This window comes from Sinohyriopsis cumingii, chromosome 3 (assembly GCF_028554795.1).
Source record: "Sinohyriopsis cumingii isolate HCF-2022 chromosome 3, ASM2855479v2, whole genome shotgun sequence".
In the NCBI taxonomy this organism is placed as follows: Eukaryota; Metazoa; Mollusca; class Bivalvia; order Unionida; family Unionidae; genus Sinohyriopsis; species Sinohyriopsis cumingii.
Genome location: NC_142963.1, coordinates 41,974,950 through 41,996,180, shown reverse-complemented (window position 1 = coordinate 41,996,180; position 21,231 = coordinate 41,974,950). Strand labels below are relative to the sequence as shown.

Below are 21,231 nucleotides of genomic sequence, written 5' to 3'. Positions count from 1 at the left end.
TGGACTTTGGACTTAAGGTCATAGATTATTAGAGTGTAACACTTCATTATGCAAATCAGGGTTTTCATTGTTCTCATTCAATGTTGTCAACTTTATCCTGTATCGTCGTAAATAACTTCTTTATCATTACCACCACCAGTACCATTATCATCTTCAATAAATGCACTGTTGTAATTTCTCTTATCTCCAGTTGACTTGGAGTTTAGGAAAAGCAAGCAGTAGTGCTATAGCAGTGCTCTTGATCAGAGATGATAGTCTTTGGGACTAACATCTGGACTTAAAAGAGCAACATTTTCCATCTTGTTATGTATATAATGTACTTTGAAATGCATGGAGCCATCAGATCAGGTTCTGTGCCATTTGCATGAAATCATAATGAATAGCCTAAACCAGTGTACTATGAAATGGCAGATCTGTTGGATCTGTGCTGTTTCGACTTGGCTGCATTTTATTTATACAGGTAAAGAAGATGCCAGACCTGCCACCTCATATGATTTTCCTCTAAGGCTGAATGAAATGAACTTAAAATCCTAGTCTTAAGGAACAGGAGCAATAAATATGAAAATATAATCATTACAGTCAAAGTCCAGATTCGGGTTTTAATTTTCGACATTGAGAACTTGGTCACTTAACCAGACAGACTTTACAGGGGACACGTCAGACAAGTTGTTCATACAAACATGCCCATGTAATTGAGCCTTTCCTTTAAGTTACAGTATTGTTTGGAAATGTCCAGTGAATGGAAACCTGTTAACGGTGAAGTGGACAATCAACCTCTTAAAAACTCCAGACAATCGGCACAAAAGTATTCAGATACTTTTCGATGTTTGGTAGAAAATGCAGGAAAGGCAATCTATTGAACATCTTGTAGTGTCAGTATTAACCACAGTTGGAGATTATTTCCAGTCTCATGTGAATTTAAAGAGAAAATGATATTGAGTTGAAATCTAGCATAAACTTGTTAGTGTCCACAAGGATTGGGACTAACATTTTTCAAACTCTGCTGGAGGTCATTAAAGTTAAAGTGTATTTTTCTTTTTAGTTCAAATTACTGTTGTGCTTGTTGCTTCAGGTGACAATGTAAAACTTCTGAAATGCACATTTTCCAGATTTCTTTACACCTTATTCAGAAATGGTCTAAATTACAGAATAATGCTTGCTACCTTACCATTGCATCTTTTTAAAGCTGGATGCTGAGTTAGTTGTTTGCGGTTATGTCCTTGCAAAAATTACTAACAATAAATTGCAATGAATAGATCATTTTATAAATTATGGGTGAATAAGATGCAGTATGCCAGTGTTTCTGAAAGCCCAGCTTGTGACCCAAATCAGTGTCAAGTGGTGGGTAGCAGAGGGATGCCAGGATTGTTTTTTTTTTAGGGTGGGAGAAGTTTTCAAAATGAGGAAACAAGGTAGTGAGGTGCAGAAAAAAAAAATATTTGTTAGGGTCATGGTTAAAAACCATTGGGAACCACTGCAGTAAGCTGTCAGAAGTGAAATAAACGGTTTTATGTATTCACATATGTACATGCCATTTATAGATACTGATATTTATGTGATGGTCACATGGAAGTATTTAAAGACTTGAAAAACAGCTGGTGTTACCTCTATTTCTGGCTGAAACAACGAGGTGACTATATGCATTAATGATGTCTTGAAAAAGTTAAAGCTGTAGTTAAAGTAAAATCTCACTGAAAGTCTTTTCAGGAATGGTAAGTTTGAGATAGTGTTCTTGTCTCTTTCATATCAATCATTAGAATGGATAAATTTTTTTGTGGCTTGTTTTATCAGCAAAGTTTAGACAGGATTAATAGAATCCCTTATGCGCTTTGGTGTGGGATGGGAAAAACTGCATATCAAGATTAGAATTTTTATGGGGAAAATGTTGTGTCAACTCATGCTCAGTCTGATGTTTTTATTTTTAACTCAGGATGTAAAATGTCCGATTAATTATATCTTTATATAGAAATCAGGATGAAACTTGGTTCTTTTTTTTTTCTTTGAGACTTGTTAGATAAGCTAATAGTTCAAAGATATAAAACATAAGAACCATTTATGTTCAGGATAATAAAAAATGTGTTCTTGATTACATGGTCGACTGCACAAGACTTAGCCAGATGAGCAATCGCTGGCTATTTTGACCTGTTGTTTTGCCTCATTTTGTAGTTGATCACAAATTCCCAAGGTGTCTCCTGTAAAGTTAAATGCGCATGATTTTGTATATGGAGAGGTTATTGATTTTGTTGTGAAAAAGTGACAGGATATGGGTTGGTTGGGGATAGAAGGCAGTTTGGGTTTCATTAGTTGGTTTAAGGGCACTTTTAGTACATTATTGGCTATAGTATGCCAAAGAAATGGGAGCCTTTCCCAAGGGTATACTGAAGTAGCTGGCCTGGGCTGGCTTGGGTTGATATCAAACTTGTGACACAAGTTAATGCAGCTTCCTGTTTAATGGATTCCAGAAGTGTTTGTGAAATATTTGGGTTTTTTTATTTATTTTTTAAAAATAATTTTTCCAGCTTTGCCTACCTGGTATTCAAGTCAGAACAGATAGCTGAGAAGAACTACAAGAAATTACAAGATGCCAAATTTAAGTCGTCTGTACTTAGAGTTGATTATGTTGGAGACAAACGGCAGCATGGAAAAGAAATAAAGAGAGAAAAAGAAGCAGGTATGTTAATGCCTTAAAAGGTTCTCTAACAAAAAGGAAGTGGCCATTATCCTTAACTGCAATAATTTTGTTAAATTTCAAGTAATCTTTACATATTACATGGGGACAAGTAACTGGAGAATCTGTTTGAGTCTAAATTCATTTACTAAAATTGGTATGAAGTTTCATGGTTTGTAATAAAAAGGAAACAAATGAAACATTTTATGGATGCTTCAGTTCTTGGATCTGTTAAAGGATTGGAGAAGTATTTTGTGTCAAGTCTTTACATTCTTGGCTTTAAGCAACCATGAAATTCACAACAATTGTTTGCCATATATAAAAGTTAACTTGTATGTCTTTCAAACCAGATGTTATATATTTAAAATGTTTATGCATTCATCTTGAGAAGAAGAACTATTTTTTTTCTTCTAAAATTTGGGAACATTTGTTCTTTTTTTCGGTTACCGCTATTGTGGTAATGATGGCAGCATTTCTCTCAGCAGTCTGCACACACGTCTATAGAACTGTGCAATGTGATTTTTTTTATTTTTTTTATTTTATATATATATATATATATATAACCAGGGCAGAAAAAAGTGCTATGGTCATCAAGGGAAATCCTGAACAGTCAGCAGACGGGGAAAATTAATTTTTTTTTGGTCTGACTGTCTTTGTAAGCACAAAAGTGTACAATACAATAGATGACAAAACTGTACTATAATAAATAACAAGAAAGGTTCATGATCATTTCTTAAAGACTTTACAGGTGTAAACTTGGTGGTGTGTTCAAAACTTGGATATAAATTTGTAATGTATACATGGCTGAGCCATGAAAGACAAGTATTTTTTATAGACATTTGAATATTTTCATTAAAAAGACAAAAAAATACAGATGGAATTCAAAGGTAATTCATAAATTTACCTGTATATTTTCCTGTAAATGCCAATATGATAAAGTTACATATGTGATTTTAATGTGTTTAATAAAGTTCAGATATCAATAATTATTTTTCTTATAGGGTTTGTGTATATATTATGTACAATATGTAAAATGCAAGAAATTTATTTTCTTTTGATTTCTCAGACAATTCAGCACATTGGGATCTTGTAAGACATAACTGTATAGCACTTTATGGGTTAACTTTTTTTTTCTTTCATTCTTTATGTATGCAATTCTTTTAACATGCACTATATAGTCAGTATTGTGCGCTATCATTCACAGGCAGCTGAATTATCTTATGTTCTCTGGAACCAGTCTGTGTGGTTGTATAATAAATACCATATTTTAAATAATAAAGTTTTATAATTGGCTATATATATATATATATATATATATATATATATATATATATATATATATATATATATATATGTATGTGTGTGTGTGTGTGTGTGTGTGTGTATATCTATGCGTGTGTATATCTATGTGTGCACACACATAGGGCTTCTAGTTTTTAGTTTTTATGTTTACTTTAGTCCAAGCTCATAAATGCCCATCATAAAAGCTAGTTGCAAAACTTGCCAGGTACAAAATTAATACTGTGAATTAGTTATTTTGTGTGGTAAAGTCTTTATGGATTTCCTGGCTGCTATAAACCAGAAATTTAAAGACTCTACCAACAATCATCTTTTGGGGAAACAGTTGGACTCCTTCCAAGATTGTGAATTTACTTATCAAAATGTGTGATGTTCTTTAAACAACAAAAATTGATTGAAGCTGACCAGTTTTAACTTGTGTTTCAGAATTTGACAGAACACGACTATATATTTCTGGTCTGAAACCCTCGACAACAGAGTCAGATGTTAGGAAGATTTTCCCTACTGCCAGTGCAATTTCTCTTCCACGGCACAAGATAACCCAGCAGCATTATGGGTAATATGAGCGATTCAGAGATTTTTCAGAATAATATTTATTGTCTCGCACTAATTGTGCATAATATTGACTTTCCTTGCCAAAGTATTACCTCACAAGTGGCCAGGATATATAGGAGTCATCTTATCAATCTTACTAGTGCAAATAGTCTCGGTTTTTGATAGATTGCCATGATACTTGGTAATTATTGTGGTGTTCTATGGCACAGCAACATGATACATTTTATTTTGTACCTTTGCAATTGGAGTAAATTGCCTTGACAATGGATACACAGTGGTAGCCAGCACAAGTTAATCGGATGGTAGGATTAGTGAGTCTGGCACACTAACCCAGCTCCTTTCATGGACCAGTTAATGGGATGGCAAAATGTCTGTCATACATAGATATTTTAGCAAAAGTTTGTTATTACTATTCCTTCTAAACTACTTTTTGATGATTGCCATGAAACTGACACGTCTATTCATCCCATGGTCTAGTTGGTCCTCATCGATAATGGTGCTTCTTGGACATCTAGCATGGCGGCCACAGTGGACATCCTGAAAATTTTATCAGTGTGCCTCCTGAACAGATGGTCAGGTCAACATTAGGCCCACACTGAAAGACTCCATATGATGTCTAGCTAGTCCTAACTGAAAATAGTGTTCACCTCTAATTTGGTTGCAATGGTGACCAACTAGAAAAATCTTTTTTTATCCCTACTCTTTTTTAATTTGATGATCACATCAGCATGGGATTTTTTGCCAAGACTTACGTTGTCGATCTAATTGAAAATCTGATCTCCATTATGGCCACAATATTAGCCCTATTCAAAATCTTATCACTACTCCTAAATGAAAAGACCTATCAGTGAAGAGTTTTCACCAGAAGGCTTATTATGCTGTCAGGTTTATCCTAAAATGAAAATGGTGTGGATCTGACATAATTATGGTCACCATTGGAAGGATCTTGATAGTCTTGTAAACGCTACTTCTCTTGCATTGATGGCCTGATTTATGCTGGGTTTTCACCACAAGACTTCTAATGATACTTGGTTCATTTAAAATGAAATTGGTTAGAATTCAGTTGGTTTCAGTTTGGTTGCCATGATGAATTCAGTCAATGATCATATTATCATCAGTAGACTTCTAATGATGTCTCGTTGGTCCTAAATGATAATGGTACCACTCTTACTTCCAGTATGGCAGCCTATTTGAAAATCTTTTCATCAGTCAAGGATTTCAAGGATTATTTCTACACTTGGCCTTATCTAAGGACTCTTGTTAAATACTCATTCAGCTGTAATTTTACAGACAATTCGTGGCAAGGTACCTTTTCCCATGCTGTTCTTTGTAGTGATCCCTTCTTTGGGATTGATATTCAGCTAAGAGTTGCTGAAGAAAATGCACCCAACTTATACATTTTGTAGTTATTTGGATTGCTTTGGCTCTCAACTTTGTAAAAGAAAAAAGAAAAAAAATTGTTAAAAATGTTGAATACTCGAACATTTAACAAGGAATCATCCTTAATAAAGACAGCTGCATCAGTGATTAAAGTACAATCAAAAAGAATTAAAGAGATCAGTAGAGTATCATATTCTATGTCCTATCACTCCCTTACTGTAGTGATTGTTGCATGAAATTACTGTTATGATCATACCCTATGTCCTATCACTCTCTTACTGTAATGATTGTTGCATGTAATTACTATGAACATTATATCACTTCATTTGCATCATTTACAATATATACTCACAAAGGCTATTAAATAGCAGGGCTTGAAATATTCATTGACTGGCAAATGAGGGCCAATCACAAATTTGACGGAACAAGTGGAATTTGTAAGTTGCTTGCTCATAAATGTGTCAAAAACAAATGCTTTTTCAATATATAAACGAAATTCAGATAAAATAAGTTAATGATGTTTAAAAGAGGTTTTAGTTTTTTTTCCAGCCCTAATTAGGTTTTCAAACTTTCAATGATTTGCATGAAAAACTACATGCTTAATATATTAAAATTGGTGACTAACATTTTAACTTGTAAATTATACAGGTTTGGATTTGTCCAGTTTGCCAATGAGGCATTAGCCAAGGCAGCAATGGAGAAAGTGCAAGGAAAGTTTCCAGTGCAGTTTGCCAAGATTAAGGCAAAATCTAGTAAGATTATTTTATTTGTAATATAACAAAATGTTGTCAAGGTTGAGGAAATTTGTTCTTAATTTATGTTATATTTTACCAGAAAACGAAAATTCACTAGCCCAATTAGCCTGGACAACTAAAACTCAATGTTGGGCAAGTGAAGTTGCAAGTCAGCAATTGAAGTTTTAAATATAAAGAAAATGGAACAAGATATATTTTCTGAGCATCTTTCCTTTTGGCTAGTAAGTCAGAATTGGAATTGTTGCCATGATTGATTTGAATTGAATGAAGTTTGTGACTTGTGATATATTTATGCAACCCATTTGATACAATCATTATGAAATTGTCTGTAATAAAAGCATGCTGTAAGAATGTAGCAACTTGAAACTTGGTACCTATTTTATCATTTTGAAGTTGTTCTTCAAGGGACTTTATCATGTATAATGCTAAATTTTATTTTTTGTCTAAGTTTTGCAATTAAACATTCACACAAAAACAACTGGCTGATGACAATAGAAAACCTGTCTTAATTATTTTTAAAAAAGCTACAAAATTTAACTATGTAATATATTGTTTATAATAAAACGACATTAGTCAGGTGGGCCCAACTCCTACCCTAAGTTATGGACAAAAGTTGATTACACAATACAAAAGAAATATACATAGCATAATCATAGACAAAAACCAATGCAATACAGATGAAATATACATACACTTTATTTGGAAATGTAAACAGATTATAATAAATGGCTTACATTGAATGACATAGAATATTCAAATATGGTATAGCAAGCATTATTTTGAAAACAAATTAACTGCAAGAATTTTGTTTTCTGTCATGGTGGGCAAAGTACAGTTGGTATAAACATACCAGTTTAATATGGGCTTGATAACTTTATCATTAGCCAAACTTCCTGAAAAGCATTACTTAGGTAGTAGATTGTAACTCTTGTCATCTTTTTGTCCTTGTTTTATTTACTCTATTGTAGTGTATAGGATCACTTCATAGCCTCGACCAAATCGAGGCTATGACGTCGTAGCTAGTTATAGTCCAGAAGAGCTTACTGAATGGTGTTCTATGGTTTGTCTGATTTCTGTCCGTCTGTTTGTCAGGGACAATTCCAAATATGAAATTTTGGGGCCCTATCCCTAGAATTGGAAATTTTCATCATGAAAATAAGGGGAATTTTTAACATGTTGGATTATTGTCAGATTTATCTTTTTATTCTGCTAGCATAATATAAATTTTAAAAACCATTCCATTCTCATGAAAAGCATAAATAGATTGTTATAGAAGGAATGCATGCATCTTTTTTGACTATTCACACATGGTGGGGAATCCCAATATTTCAGGGTCCATGCTAGGGGTGATTCAGGTAAAGTAGTAACCTTAGCGTCGGTCTTTGTAGCTAAAAAGACCCAAAAGGCTAATTTCACTTTGCCTTGCATTAATTTCCGGACAATACCCCCTGCCCCATTATGTTTCAGTATATCACATTAGTAGTTAAACGTTGATGTTTTTGTTAGTTTTCCCACACAAGAGGAAGATGGAAAGATTTTTAAAAAAGAGGTCTTATGTATCTGTCGTTGGTTTTGGTACTTATTTGGTGATCATAAATACCAGAAATAAAATTTCTATATTTGGTATTCCCACCATATATTCCCACAGGAACTTGAAAAACAAGTAAAAAATATAATTTTTGTTGCCCTGTCTGAAGCAGGTTGTGTCTCAATAGATATATCCAGGTCCATTACTAATACTGTTTTTCATTTTATTGAAAAAGTGGGCATTTTTGCAGTGGAAGATGTTGCGGATATTCATCTGCAACCTATTTTATAAGCAGATGGGGTTTTTTTTACATTATCTGTGAGGAAGCAAAGTAGGAACAGTTGTAATACTTTTATAAACTTTCAATAATTTATCATCATCATTTTAATAATATGACATTAAAATATGCAAAAAACATTAGTATAAAGTAACTATCAGGGCCACTTAAGATCATGGGGTTTTCATTAAAAGACTTTTGATGTCCGGGGTGTCTGATATGAAAATAATTGCCTAATCTGATATCCAGCTTGACATAGCTTATTATCACTATTCCTCTAAATAAAGGTCATGTCTAGATTGGGTTTTGTCTAAAAGGCCATGGGGTTTTCATTAAATGACTTCTTAGGATGTCTAGTTTGTCCTATATGCCCATCTCGCGTCAGATATGGACCCTGTGGCTGCCATCTTCAAAATCTTGTCACAACTACTCCTGAACAAAAATGTATTGGTATAGGATTTTCATCAGAAAACTTCTGATATTTAAGTTGGTCCTTGATGGAAATGTGGCCCACCCAGACAACCAATATGGTCACCACACTGGCCATCTGGAAAATCTTGGCATAGCTCCTCACCAGAATAGGTGATCATATCAACATGGGGTTTTCACTACAAGACTTCTTACGATGTCTTGTCAGTCCTAAGTGAAAACAATCTGACATCCAATATGGCCACCACAGCATCCATCTTGAAGATTTTGTCATTGCTTCTTCTCCTGAAAGGAAAGTTGTATCAGCATGAAAGACTTAATAATAGGGTGCCTATTTTGGTCATTAATCATAATAATTTGATAACCAATATGACTGCCATGGTGGCCATCTTGAAAATCTTGTTGATACTCCTCTAGATTGAAAGTCATATCAACACTGGGTTTTCACCAGACAACTTGCAATGTCTTGTTGGTACTAAATGAAAATGGTACTCATCTGACATTCAATATAGCCATAATTACAGCCGTCTTGAAAACCCTGTTTTTGCTTCTCTCAAGTGGAAAGTTGTATCGACATGGGGTTTGTCACATGATTTGTGATGTCTACTTGGTCTTGAGTGAAAATTGTGCCAATCTAGCCTCAGATATACAGTGTATCTCCTAAGGGTGCAAAATCGAGTCAAGAATCAATTTGGTGTCAAAACTGGGGGTGAGACTGAGTAAAAAAACAACTCTGGTATCAAAACTGGGGGTCATTTAAAAATTTTGGGAGGTATGTGAAGCACAAATGGGGGTAAAGGGAAACACTGGATATATCTGCCACAATGAACATATTGAAAAACAAATTCTCCAGAATGGATGGTTGTGTCAACATAGGGTTTTCACCAAAGGACTTCCAGTGGTGTCCAGTTTGTTCTAAATGAAAATTGTGATGATCCCCTATTGCTGCCACAGTGGCTAATTTGAAAATATGTCTTAAGAATCTCGATGGTTTGAAGTCTCAGCATTTAAATGGAAGAAATAGTCTTGAATTCCTGGAAAATCCCTATGGACAGTAGAGTATCACCTGACTGCAAATACAAGTGAGCGTAATGGGTATGGTGCTGCATATGTCATATATTGATTGAAATAGAACCAAAATTTGTTCTAGGTTAGGAAAATCAAAGAAGAAACTAAAATTTTTAATTCATTGCCTTGATTGAGAATTTTTAAGCAGTCTTTATTGGAGGTTATTGGCTGCTTCTTGATCAGCACAAATGTTTCTATGAAGTCAGATTTTTCTCCATGTATAAAACGCAAAGCATGTTTTTGGTAGTTAAAATAGTGCGAGTTGAAATTAATCATAAAAAGGCAGTGCCAAAATGCAGCTGTGATTCTGAGAAGAATGAAGTGTAAATCCCAGAAAAACCAAGTTTTAACTACTGGTTGATAGAGTCTGAGTAGTATTGTGCCTTGTTTTACATTCTGAGGCACGTGTCAAAAATACTTGGAAAGATTCCTGTTGATGAGGTTTGGAAAAATCAAGCTTCATCTTGAATGGTTCAGATGAGTAAAAATATAGAAAACTCGTGCTGTATCTACATGCCTTTGCAGTAGGTGGCTTTTCTGCACACTTGAGTGATGAGATCTTGTCATACTCTTCAGTTGTTAGTCTGTCCAGCTCTTACCATATACAATCATTCACCACAGGCTGGAACAGCACCAAATGTGGTACACACAAGTTTAATTTGTGGTGACCCTCTGCAAGAGGGTTAGGATTACTGGGCTTAGCATTGGGGTCAATGGGAAGGAGTCAGAGATCAAATTAACACAATTACAATTTCAGTGACCCGTTTTGAATGTTTGACCAAACTTTTTACATGCATTTGTAGGAGGATGACTTATTTTTTTTATGACACCTGGATTGCTGTCTTTTGGAAGGGGGGTGGGGGTGGTTTTTATTATTTTATTTTATTATTATTTTAAAAGTATGATTAGTTACATTCCTTTTCTTGGCTTAAATGGGGTTTTATTTAGTATTTGGGAGCATGAATGTTGTTTTTTTTTTTACACACACACAAGGCAGTTGAAACTTTACATTCCAAATGCATTTATATTTTGGGGAAAAGTTCTTAATACAGATGTTTCTGTTACATTCCCATCAAGATTTTGTCCTTTGATACAGAAACTCAAATGAAAAAGTTAAACCCGAAGAAACAGGAGCCTGATGCTGAGGAAAATGATGATGATGATGACGAGGATGATGATGATGATGACGACGACGATGAGGATGATGATGACGACGACGATGACGAGGATGATGATGATGACGACGAGGATGATGATGATGAAGAGGATGATGTATAATGTTTCCAGTATGATCCCTCTTTTTCTGATGGAATATGTGATGATAATTAATAGATCAAGGGACATGAAGAAAAAAATTCCTTGATAGTTTATGATAGTATTGATCTAAAATGAATTTAATTTGGAGACAAGAGCATAGTCCATATGATAAAATGTGAGATAGTGAATTCTTTTTTCTTTCTTCCATTGGTATCTATTTTTAGTCATGTCTATCATTGTATTATCAATTTTCACATTACCAATTTCGTGTTCACAATTGTCAACCATCAGGAATTTACCAAATTTGTTTGCACTTCGGATAAGAAGAACCAGAGCATTTTTCGGGGTCAAAAACCTTAAAGGTCTTGGTCACTGGCTGAAAAAGTTCTCTTCACAATAACTTGAGTTCTCCACCAAACAGTAATGCAAACTTTTACTTTGGGTTAAGAAGAACCTTAATGATCCTTGGTTCCAATGGCCAAAGGTCACGATCTCTGACAAAAAGAAGAAACGTGGTTTTCCAAAACAATAACTTTGAGTTCTTCACTATTTGCTGTTCCCATACTTTGCTTAAAAAGTCTGTTGATTTTGGAATCAAAAGGTCAATGTAGCTGTGAATGACAAAATAAAAATGGTTTCGTCACAATAAGCTTAGTTCTACATCACACACCTGAACCAAGCATTGCTTGCTTACGCTGAAGACACGTATCGATGTGGCGTCAAAAGTCCGGGTTACTGTGACTGAAGAAGAAAAATTGGTTTCCCTTAAAGTAACATTACTTCTAGATTACTTATTTCAACCAGACTTTGTGGATGGCTTGTAGTTAGGGTAAGGAAGAAGCCTATTGAATTGGGGATCAGAAGGTCAGAGTTTAAGGCCACTGTCACTGAAAGAAAAGTTATTTAAAATTTAAGTCATCCATATAGAGGACTATTAAATGTTAGGCAAATGTACAGCATACTGTTCATGGTATTTTTTGTTCCTGTTTGATTGCAATGAATGGCTGCATTGGAGGAGGGGTGAGTGTACTGTTGTAAGAAATGATCAATTGTTTGTTGGGGCTATAACAATTTGTAGTGAGGGGAAAATATGAAACCCATGAAAATAGCTAATTTCACACTATTTTGGTTTATGTACACCTCTTTTAGTTTTTATTTACACATCACAAGTTGTTACAAAATATAGGATATCTACAAAGGATATTCATTGCAACACAAAAATGGTGACCTTTTATGGACAATTGTCCTTTATAAAGAGGTTGAAAATTACAAGAAACTTAATAATTGGGACTAACAAATATCTCTGGAGCAGATTTCCTTTATATGGAAGGGGCAATTAAACTGCAATTGACTTGCTACATTGTTGTAAAGTGGCAGTTTTAATTAACATTGGATTATGAACAGTCATTTTATTCAGGACAAAGTTAAAGATGTCCAGAACAGTGTTGAGTTGGGAATTTTAACCACATTAAGGATTTATATGATACATTTTATTTTATCTGAAATAATGGATTTTCATTTTTAAGCATTTATCACAGATCATTTTCAGTTGCATGTATTGGATTACATTTGTCGTACATTGACAGGCATGTAAGAACAAGTTGAGAAAATAAATAAACTATTCTTGACATCTGTCTTCTGTCTTAACCATTAATTCATTATATTAATTGATATCATTATGCATTGTCAGTTACCAAAATTGTTGCAGGGCTGGGGAGAGATACTTTAGTTCTAGCTGTATGAGTTGTTTGGGAGTTGTTTTCTTTAGAGGACTAGACATCTGATCTGGAACCCATTTAGTATGCCTGCCCTGCCACAGCTATTTTGCAACCAGAATCTTGCCAATATTGAAACATATGGTTGCTCGCATTTAAGGAAACCACACCCAATAAAGATTTCTTGATATTTGTTCACCATCTTAGAGTTGTGGTTTTCAGATCACCAGGTCCTAAGGATAAGTGAGTTTGTGTTATGGTCCTGCCTTCAGCATACATGATATGTAGACCTGTCAATCCTTATTGGTCGGCAGGCCTTACTAGGCCTCTTAAAACATTGAAACAATCAGTACAGAGGTATAAAAATTCTTGGTTTCAATAACAAAAGCAGAAAGGCAACAACTGCATTTATTGGTATCGTGTTCTGTTGATTAGAGTATATATCGTGTATGGAGATATAATTACTTTAACCAAAATGGAGAACTGCCGTCTCTGAAACTGTAATGGAGGTAAGAAAGCTCCATGTTTATTTGACAAACCGTTCACTTGAACATAAAATTTGCTTTCATTGCATCAGTCTAAGATCACACTTCTAAACTTGTGTTTTCCAACTGAACAGTAGCAGAGATAATTCATTAGACTTTAGTGAAAATTAGTCTAATATCAACTGCCTAACTGAGGAAACCTTATTGGGGTTGACAGGTCTGTATGCTTCAGCAATTGTCATTTAATATGATTCATTACCTTGCACTATTGTTAAGCATACACTTTTCACACTGGAAAAACCTCATCCATACTACATGCAGTATCCTCCTGTTCTAGAAATGTTTTTACCTTGCGCATCTTTCCAGTCTGACTTGCTATGATTGGCCAGTGTACAGTATTGTAATCTTCATTTTTCGGACTTCGGTTAGAGTTGGACATGGAAAAAATACCCACTTCAAGAAAAATTACCTACAGTGATTGTTATGCTATCTCAGGACTTGATATTCATACAGTGGTCCATCTTGTGTATGGCCACCCCTTCTCACCAGGAAAGTAGCTGTATAAGACAGTTGTTTTTTCAGAGAGGGAAGTATATGTACAATATATGTAGTAAGAAAGTTGTGTGTGACTTCCAAAAACTGTAATATCTTCATTTATAAGTAACATTAATTATTAAATGGTTCTTCTGGTCATAAAAATAAACTCATTTCAACTGGACATGCATTAACAGTATGTGTTTTTTAAGCATGTAATGTGAGTTGGGTATTGTTGGCACATGCATTGAAAAACCATTTTAAAATGTCATTTAAATCTTGGTACAAACACAGCTTGGCATTTAGAATCATTCTCTTTCCATTTGCTCCATTCTTCCATGGGTGCAGAATATTCTCCTTATTTGTTGCAATGTTGTCTGAGTATTTCCAACATCAGTTTATGTAAGAACTCTTCCCATTGTCGTCTGGTTGAATAACTTTCTCTTTTAAAGACCGCTCTAGTGGCCTAGTGGTTGGAGTGTCCACCTCGTTTGCGGGAGGTCATGAGTTCGAACCCCAACCGAGTCGTACCAAAAAACAAAAATGGTACTAACAGCTGACTCGCTAGGCACTCATCCTTAAGAAGTTATTGTTAGGACTGGTTGGCCTGGTGTCAGGACAATGTGACTGGGTGGGACATCATAGCGATATGACTGCAAAATTGTTAAAGCTATGTTAAACTTCCAAAACACACACACATTCTCTTCTATAAAAAAAATCCGTTTGATGATGATTTAAAGTTTCGGGATGATTTATATGTTGCTGATTGTAAAGTACTGCAGTTTAATCATGCAGGCAAATCTTTTGTAGAGTTGATTAAATGCATTGTTTATAAAGGAATCAGTACATGTACAGTCCCATGGTTTTTCAGTCTTTGTCTGGTACCCTGTTTGGTTCAAGGTTAATTTCTCTTTGCGAATCCACAAAGGTATATATAGCCTATGCTGACAGTGTTATGATCTTAACAACTTAATGTCAAAATCATCAAAGAGAAGAACTCAACAGCTGTATAAAGCCAAAACTAATAATGACCATTTGTACACTTAAGTACAAAACAAATGCACCAAGTGGAGAAGGTGACTGCTGTTGAGGGGGGCTGTAATAGAAGGGGAATAATGTATTTTGTTTTAGTGAAAAGTTGTTCCTCTGTCTGAAATTGAAGTATTCTTTGTTATAATTTATTTTGAACATTTCACATGAGATGACTAAGCTTCGTACTCATAGGTTTGGGAATTACTTGTAGGAATAATTACTAATGGATCATCAACCTTTCAGTGTTTACAGTTGTACAAGTTAAAGGAAAAGGCACACATCATTTTTCAGAAGGATGCAGTAGAGAGGGTTCAGACATCCAGTCAACAGCACTCTTGGTTATATATTATCCCCAGAAATGGTGGGAAACAGGTTTATAGATCCCTGCTTAGCGAATTTCTGCAAGAGAAAACTGTCAAGATGGGAACTGTAGCATCAGTTTGGAAAGGTGTCAGACCCATAGATGGGGCAGTTTCCATTGATCTTCAGAACACTTATTCCACATCTTTCCTACACACAAGAAATACTTCCAGTTTTCAATAACAGACTGGAGGTATTCCAAGTCTGGCCATTCGTTCAAGCCCAAGCACCCAAGATCTTCAACAGAGTTGTGGGAGTAGAACGTATCTGGGGATTTATCTCATTCAGTATTTAGACGACAGTCCCTATTACATTATTTGGCCCAGTTTTGATCTAAGGTGACTCGGTTAAGACTTACTTACTCCCAACATAGAGAAATCAGATCTCATTCCTTCTCAAAATTTTGTGTCCGTGATAGGACAGAACATCCTTACCATTCTATCAAGTTTGTGTTCTGATAAACATTGGAATTGTTGAGGACTTTACAGGCCAAGAGTTCCTTGTCATTTTGCTTCCATCTAGTGCTTGGGTGAACCTTGATTTCTGTGGCAGGTTTGGTATCCAGAACAGACTCAATTTATGTCCTGATCGATTTCTCCCATTTATGGTCTAGAAACCATACAACGATTCACTCTCTGACTGAAGTTTTTTAGAGAGTACTTCTCCATAGACAATGGTCCAAGAATGAAAGCCTCCAACACAGTTTGGGCTATGTGCTTCTCTCTGAAAGGGTGCATAGATCATATCAAGGGGCATTGCATCATGGTCGTCTCTGCAGACATCAGTGGTTGCATACATCAGACAACAAGCCTTCTGTCTGCGTGCAAATCTGAAACCATCTACACTGGGCAGAGTTAGAAGGAATTACACTCCGATTTTGTCACATTCCAGGAAAGAAAAAAATCTTTACTGACAGTTTGCCTGAAATGTGCAAGGTTGTTCTAACAGATTGGTCTCTTCATCAAGACAGTGGCAAAGTCACTGTTGATTCTATGGGAGGAACCTCTATGGACTTGTTGGAAGTGAAATGTAACATAAAGCTTCCAGTTATTTTCCCCAATCCTAAACCAAAAAGCTTTGGCAGTGAACTCCCATAAAGGGCAATTTTGATAAATCCTTGTGCATTCCATCCCTTCATGTTGACTCCACAGTTATTGTACTTTAGAAGGTCAGGACATCCACAGCTCAAACTATCCTTGTAACATATCTATGACCTCTCAAAGGTCATGGTTCAACAATCTCCTGAACCATTATATTGACCAACCTAGTGGAAGAAATTGTACTTGACACACGAGACTGAACAAGGTCTCTACTCAGAACGTAGCTCATACTTAGGTCATCTCAAGTGCCAGGCGAAATTTTCAAGCAAGATTACGTCTGCATTGTGAAGCTCTGTGTCTAAGGCCTGTGATTCAAAGTGGTGAGGCTTTGTTATTAGTGCACAAGGAAATGTGTTACTCCTTGAACCCGCTCTCTTGCTGCAATAGCAGATATTCTGCTCTTACTTTGGGAGCCGAGATCTTGTATTGTCTTTACAAACAAGGTTATAGGGCTGCTCTTAACACATTTTTAAATTCTCCAAAGATTCAGTCCATTGGCTCAGATCCTCCTTTGGTGGATCTTTTTAAGTACATAGAACTTCAGAGGCCCATGTTTCCCTTGGTACCAAAATTTAATCTCTTGTTTTGTGCAGATTGGGCAGATTCATTTAAACAAATCTTGTGTTTAAAACCATCTGTTTATTAGTTCTAGTGTCAGCATGGAGAAGCAACTGCAACTTTTATCAACTGAGGGATGTTGTGGTTCACTGGGAATTGATTCTGCTTCCTTGGTTGTGTCAGTGAGAAACAGCTTCCATCACATCACTACTTCCATCCTTAATATAGAGCCAATCTCAGTCGCATCTGTGCTGGGGACAAACAAGATAGACTCCTTTGTGAAGTTAGGGTGCTGAATTTCTGTTTAGCAGTTGCAAAGGGAAAAGGAAATCTCATAAAAGTTTCTTTTTCTCCCCTTAAGAGGGGTTGAGATGACATTTCAGCATCACCATCTCAAGATGGAATTTGCTCAAACCATCAAGAGAAACCACTTGTGAGAATAAAAGATAATGATGTTAGGGCTATTGTAGTTTTGTGGGGCCTATCTCTTGGCAATCATACATGACCCTTTTATTTTGCCTTCATCATTATCAAACCAGGCCAAGTTATTTTTTCTTAGGATACAATTGTTGCACAAACGATGAACCAGACTGCTGCTTATAACAAATGTTGATTGGCTGAGGCTACAAGGCAAGTACAGTAAACCCTGTCTCGCAAGACCTTTGCCATGAAAGCCATCTGTCTTGTGACCAGATTCTCATTGCACATATTTATTGGTTGTATAGTAACTTGTCATGAGAGACCAACTGTCTTCAGAGACCATTATTTTTGGGCAGGAGTGGACTTGCAAGAAAAGTTACACAGTAATTTGTTTTCTCTTTTTACTCTCTTACAGTCCATCAGCCTCATTCATTACTGATAAATTCAGCTTAACATTAACCTTTTACCTTGTAGAGTCTGTGGCTGTCTATGTAGTGTGCTGTAAATAGAACACGTTACCCATTAAACTCCATATACATAGGCCTGTTTGTTAAATTTATAATAGTGTAGCATATGTGGGCCTCAACATCATTTTAAACCATTTTATCATTTTTGGTATAAAACTATTGTGGAGTTTTCACCAGATAACTAATTATGATATCTAGTTGGTCCTGAATGAAAGTGCCCCACAAATATTGCTGGCACAGTGAAGATATTGAAACTCTTGCCAACAAGTCTCTTGACTGAATGGCTCTATCATCATGGGGTTTACACCAGAAGTATTCTAATGGTATCTGATTTGTCCTAAAAGGAAAGGGTGCAGATCTTGCATCCTCAAGGCTATTACAGTGGCCAATTTGAAATTCTTGTCAGTGAAGAATATCCAAGATGGTTTCAACACTCAGCAGTTAAAAAGAATGGTCCAATCTGGCATGACTGTAAATTCTTTTTGGACAGTTGAGCATTAGTCCCAACAAGGGACTCTTGTTTCCTTTTACCAGAAAAATAGTAAGTTGGGAGTTTTGTTTAAAAAATGGCCACAAAAGTAAAGAGAGAACCATATGAAAAATTTTGTGAGGTAAACTTGTTATTGGCCTTCAAAGTGGAAGTTGTATATGCTTTTGCACACTGGAGGAATGGATACATTATAATTTATCCACAAGGCCCAAAAACTGGTTATGCATTAGACTGGGTTTCCTCAAGCCTTTGCTACATGTTTGATATTTAGACAGTTGGGTGAATGGTTAGAGTGCATTACCTGTTGTAAAAGTTGAAAATCACCAAAACTGCACCATAGCAGCATGAAGGATCCACTTGCCACTACACTAGCAAAGTATATAAAAAAAAACTTGCAATGGGCCCAACCTGCTTGAAATCCATACTTACCATCTAAGACATAACAATTAAAACCATCATAAGTGTCCAAATTTCATGGAGCTGAATATGTCAGATTTACCTCAGGCTATTAGTTGGGTTCCTTATAAGGTTAAAAAGTCATTGTGGAAGTTTGTTCCATTTATCGAAATAGTGGTCATTCTTCAGGACCTGCTCAAGGTCTGGAATATTTATACCAGGATTTCCAATAATACTGACATGCAGCATCTCTGAATTTTGTGCACAGGGTAATAACAGTACACCATCTTGAATCTTTTAGTAAAGAAATGAAGGTTTCTTGGAACATCATGACTATGCTTTATAACCCCATACTAGATCCAACTAGTATAAATTTTAAAATTTAAAAAAAAAAATAATAACACAGATGATGCTGTTAACTCCAGAAAAGCATTACCCACCAGTTAGCATTGGCTACCAAAAGCATCTAGATCATCTATGGAGGGACTTAATGTAATGCTCACTTTGCAGTCACTGATGCATAGATGTTCAAAAGAGAAAAATAAGTGCATGGATTTTTATGACTGAAAATAGCACACATTAGTGGATCTTATATTTCAAATTACACTTGCACCCTACTCATCTTTCATAAATAAAGGGATTAATTTAAGAACTACATACCTGGATCAATGCATTAATCTAAGAATGTTATTGTAAATGTAACAGCTAAAAGTATCAACTTCCTACAAAGGTTGAAGGTTCCACTATATTCATTGCATTTACCAGCCCAATGCATAATAGACTAAGCCAAGCAAGGACTCAATCTTCAAAAGTTTAAACAAATCCACTTGTTGAGAAAGTTGATAAAGAGTTCTCAGACCTCGCTGATGATGGTTAGTGGGTTTTTTACTCGTAAGAGGGACAATACAATATAAAAAAAGGCCACAACTTTGACAAAAATTGTATATGCACAATAACACAAATTTTCATTTCCACAGAAACCCACACTTTATGTATGTTCTACAAATCTAGTGACGTAACAAGTTCTTTCCAACATGCTAGACACTGTCCCATAGAATGCAAGAATGAATAAAAACTGAATTTTTTTGTCAGAAAGAAAGAAAATGTATTGACAGCACAAGTCCAATGGAGTGGATTGATCTGTTTATGAAGGTTCTAGAAATAACTGCTAACGCATAAAACATGTTAGGAGTCTTTGGTATGCAGAATTGTTAGGGTGGCGCTCACCAGATAATATGTACTTTTGAGAGAGTGACGTATGTAAGGTGAAGTAGTTCGCATTTAAAACATGCAGAGTGGAGAGAATGTTTGCATACCTCTATGCTACATTAATGTAATGTGGATGATATTTCTTTTGGATATTGTACTTTTGGAAATTTTACATGATTTAAGCACACTGCTAACTAAAATGACTGCTCCCTTGTGTTAAAAAATCAGTCTGAATTAGTCTAAAGTACACTATACATAGCAGCTATTAAAATAGGGAAAATGAATTTTGCCAGACTAGACAATACCAGCTTCTGAAAGTGCAATGAATGAATTACCAAATATATAAAATGTAAAAAAAGTTATCGGCTCTTTTTTATACAATTGACCTCTGAAGTTCAGGAAGTGAAAATGACCAAGTAGAGCTAGCACTTTTTTGAAAGGTGCACATTTGAAGTAAGGCCAAGCTGTATACTCTATAACCCATAGTACACCCATCAATCATACACCAAAATAAAAGGAATTAAAGGTTCTTTGCATTATACCTAAGATATACAAGGTCTTTTTTAAATAGCCAGTATAACCAGTGAGGAAAGCCGGGGACATTTTTTTTCTTTAAATTCCTAACCCTATGCAAAATGCGAAACTGTATAGCGCCACCTTAAAGAAAATAAAAAAATGTTTGCAATTATTTTTTTTTATTTTCATATAATTATGTATGATGTTCTGAATAAAATGGTACATTCATATTGCATTTAAGCATGAAAATAAGCTAATTATGATCGTTTTTCTCTTGCTTACATAATTTGCCATGAGGTATGTTTGTGTGAGTAGTGACCTTAATTATGGGGAAATTAGAAGACTTAGAATATAGGAATAGAGTCAACTTAAATTTAAAACTGTTGCAATAAGTGACAGAAATATATGGTGAAAATGTTTCTTTTCATTTATTTGCAATGAAATAAAAAAATAAATGATGAGAAAGTGAATTCGCTTCTTCCATATTAAACAATAGGCAAATATTTTACACTTTGACCTTTGACCTTTATGAAGCTGATGAGTTACCTCCCTTTCTAATTGTAAAATTCATTGTTGATATCTCAGAAATAATTCTGGCTAGTTTCATGTTCCTATCATTCAGCATAACATTGGTTGCTATGTTTACAAAATGTAATGTGCATTCTTAAAATAGCTCACTTTTATCATGGGTGGGGGTAGGCTGGACTTGTTAGAGACTCTGACACTCATAAAT

At 35.2% G+C, this 21,231-nt stretch overlaps 1 protein-coding gene across 3 annotated transcripts in view; it reads left to right on the top strand.

The window, feature by feature from the left end:
- Positions 1-12,851, top strand: part of LOC149802755 (uncharacterized) — a 54,698-nt gene extending 41,847 nt beyond the window's left edge. For all 3 annotated transcript variants that reach the window (XM_089952181.1, XM_089952180.1, XM_089952179.1), the window contains 4 exons: positions 2,520-2,671; positions 4,394-4,523; positions 6,551-6,654; positions 11,056-12,851. In XM_089952181.1, the coding sequence (XP_089808307.1) occupies positions 2,520-2,671; positions 4,394-4,523; positions 6,551-6,654; positions 11,056-11,237 (568 nt within the window). In that variant the 3' untranslated portion in view covers positions 11,238-12,851. The remainder of the gene's footprint in view (positions 1-2,519; positions 2,672-4,393; positions 4,524-6,550; positions 6,655-11,055) is intronic.
- Positions 12,852-21,231: the final 8,380 nt, after the last annotated feature.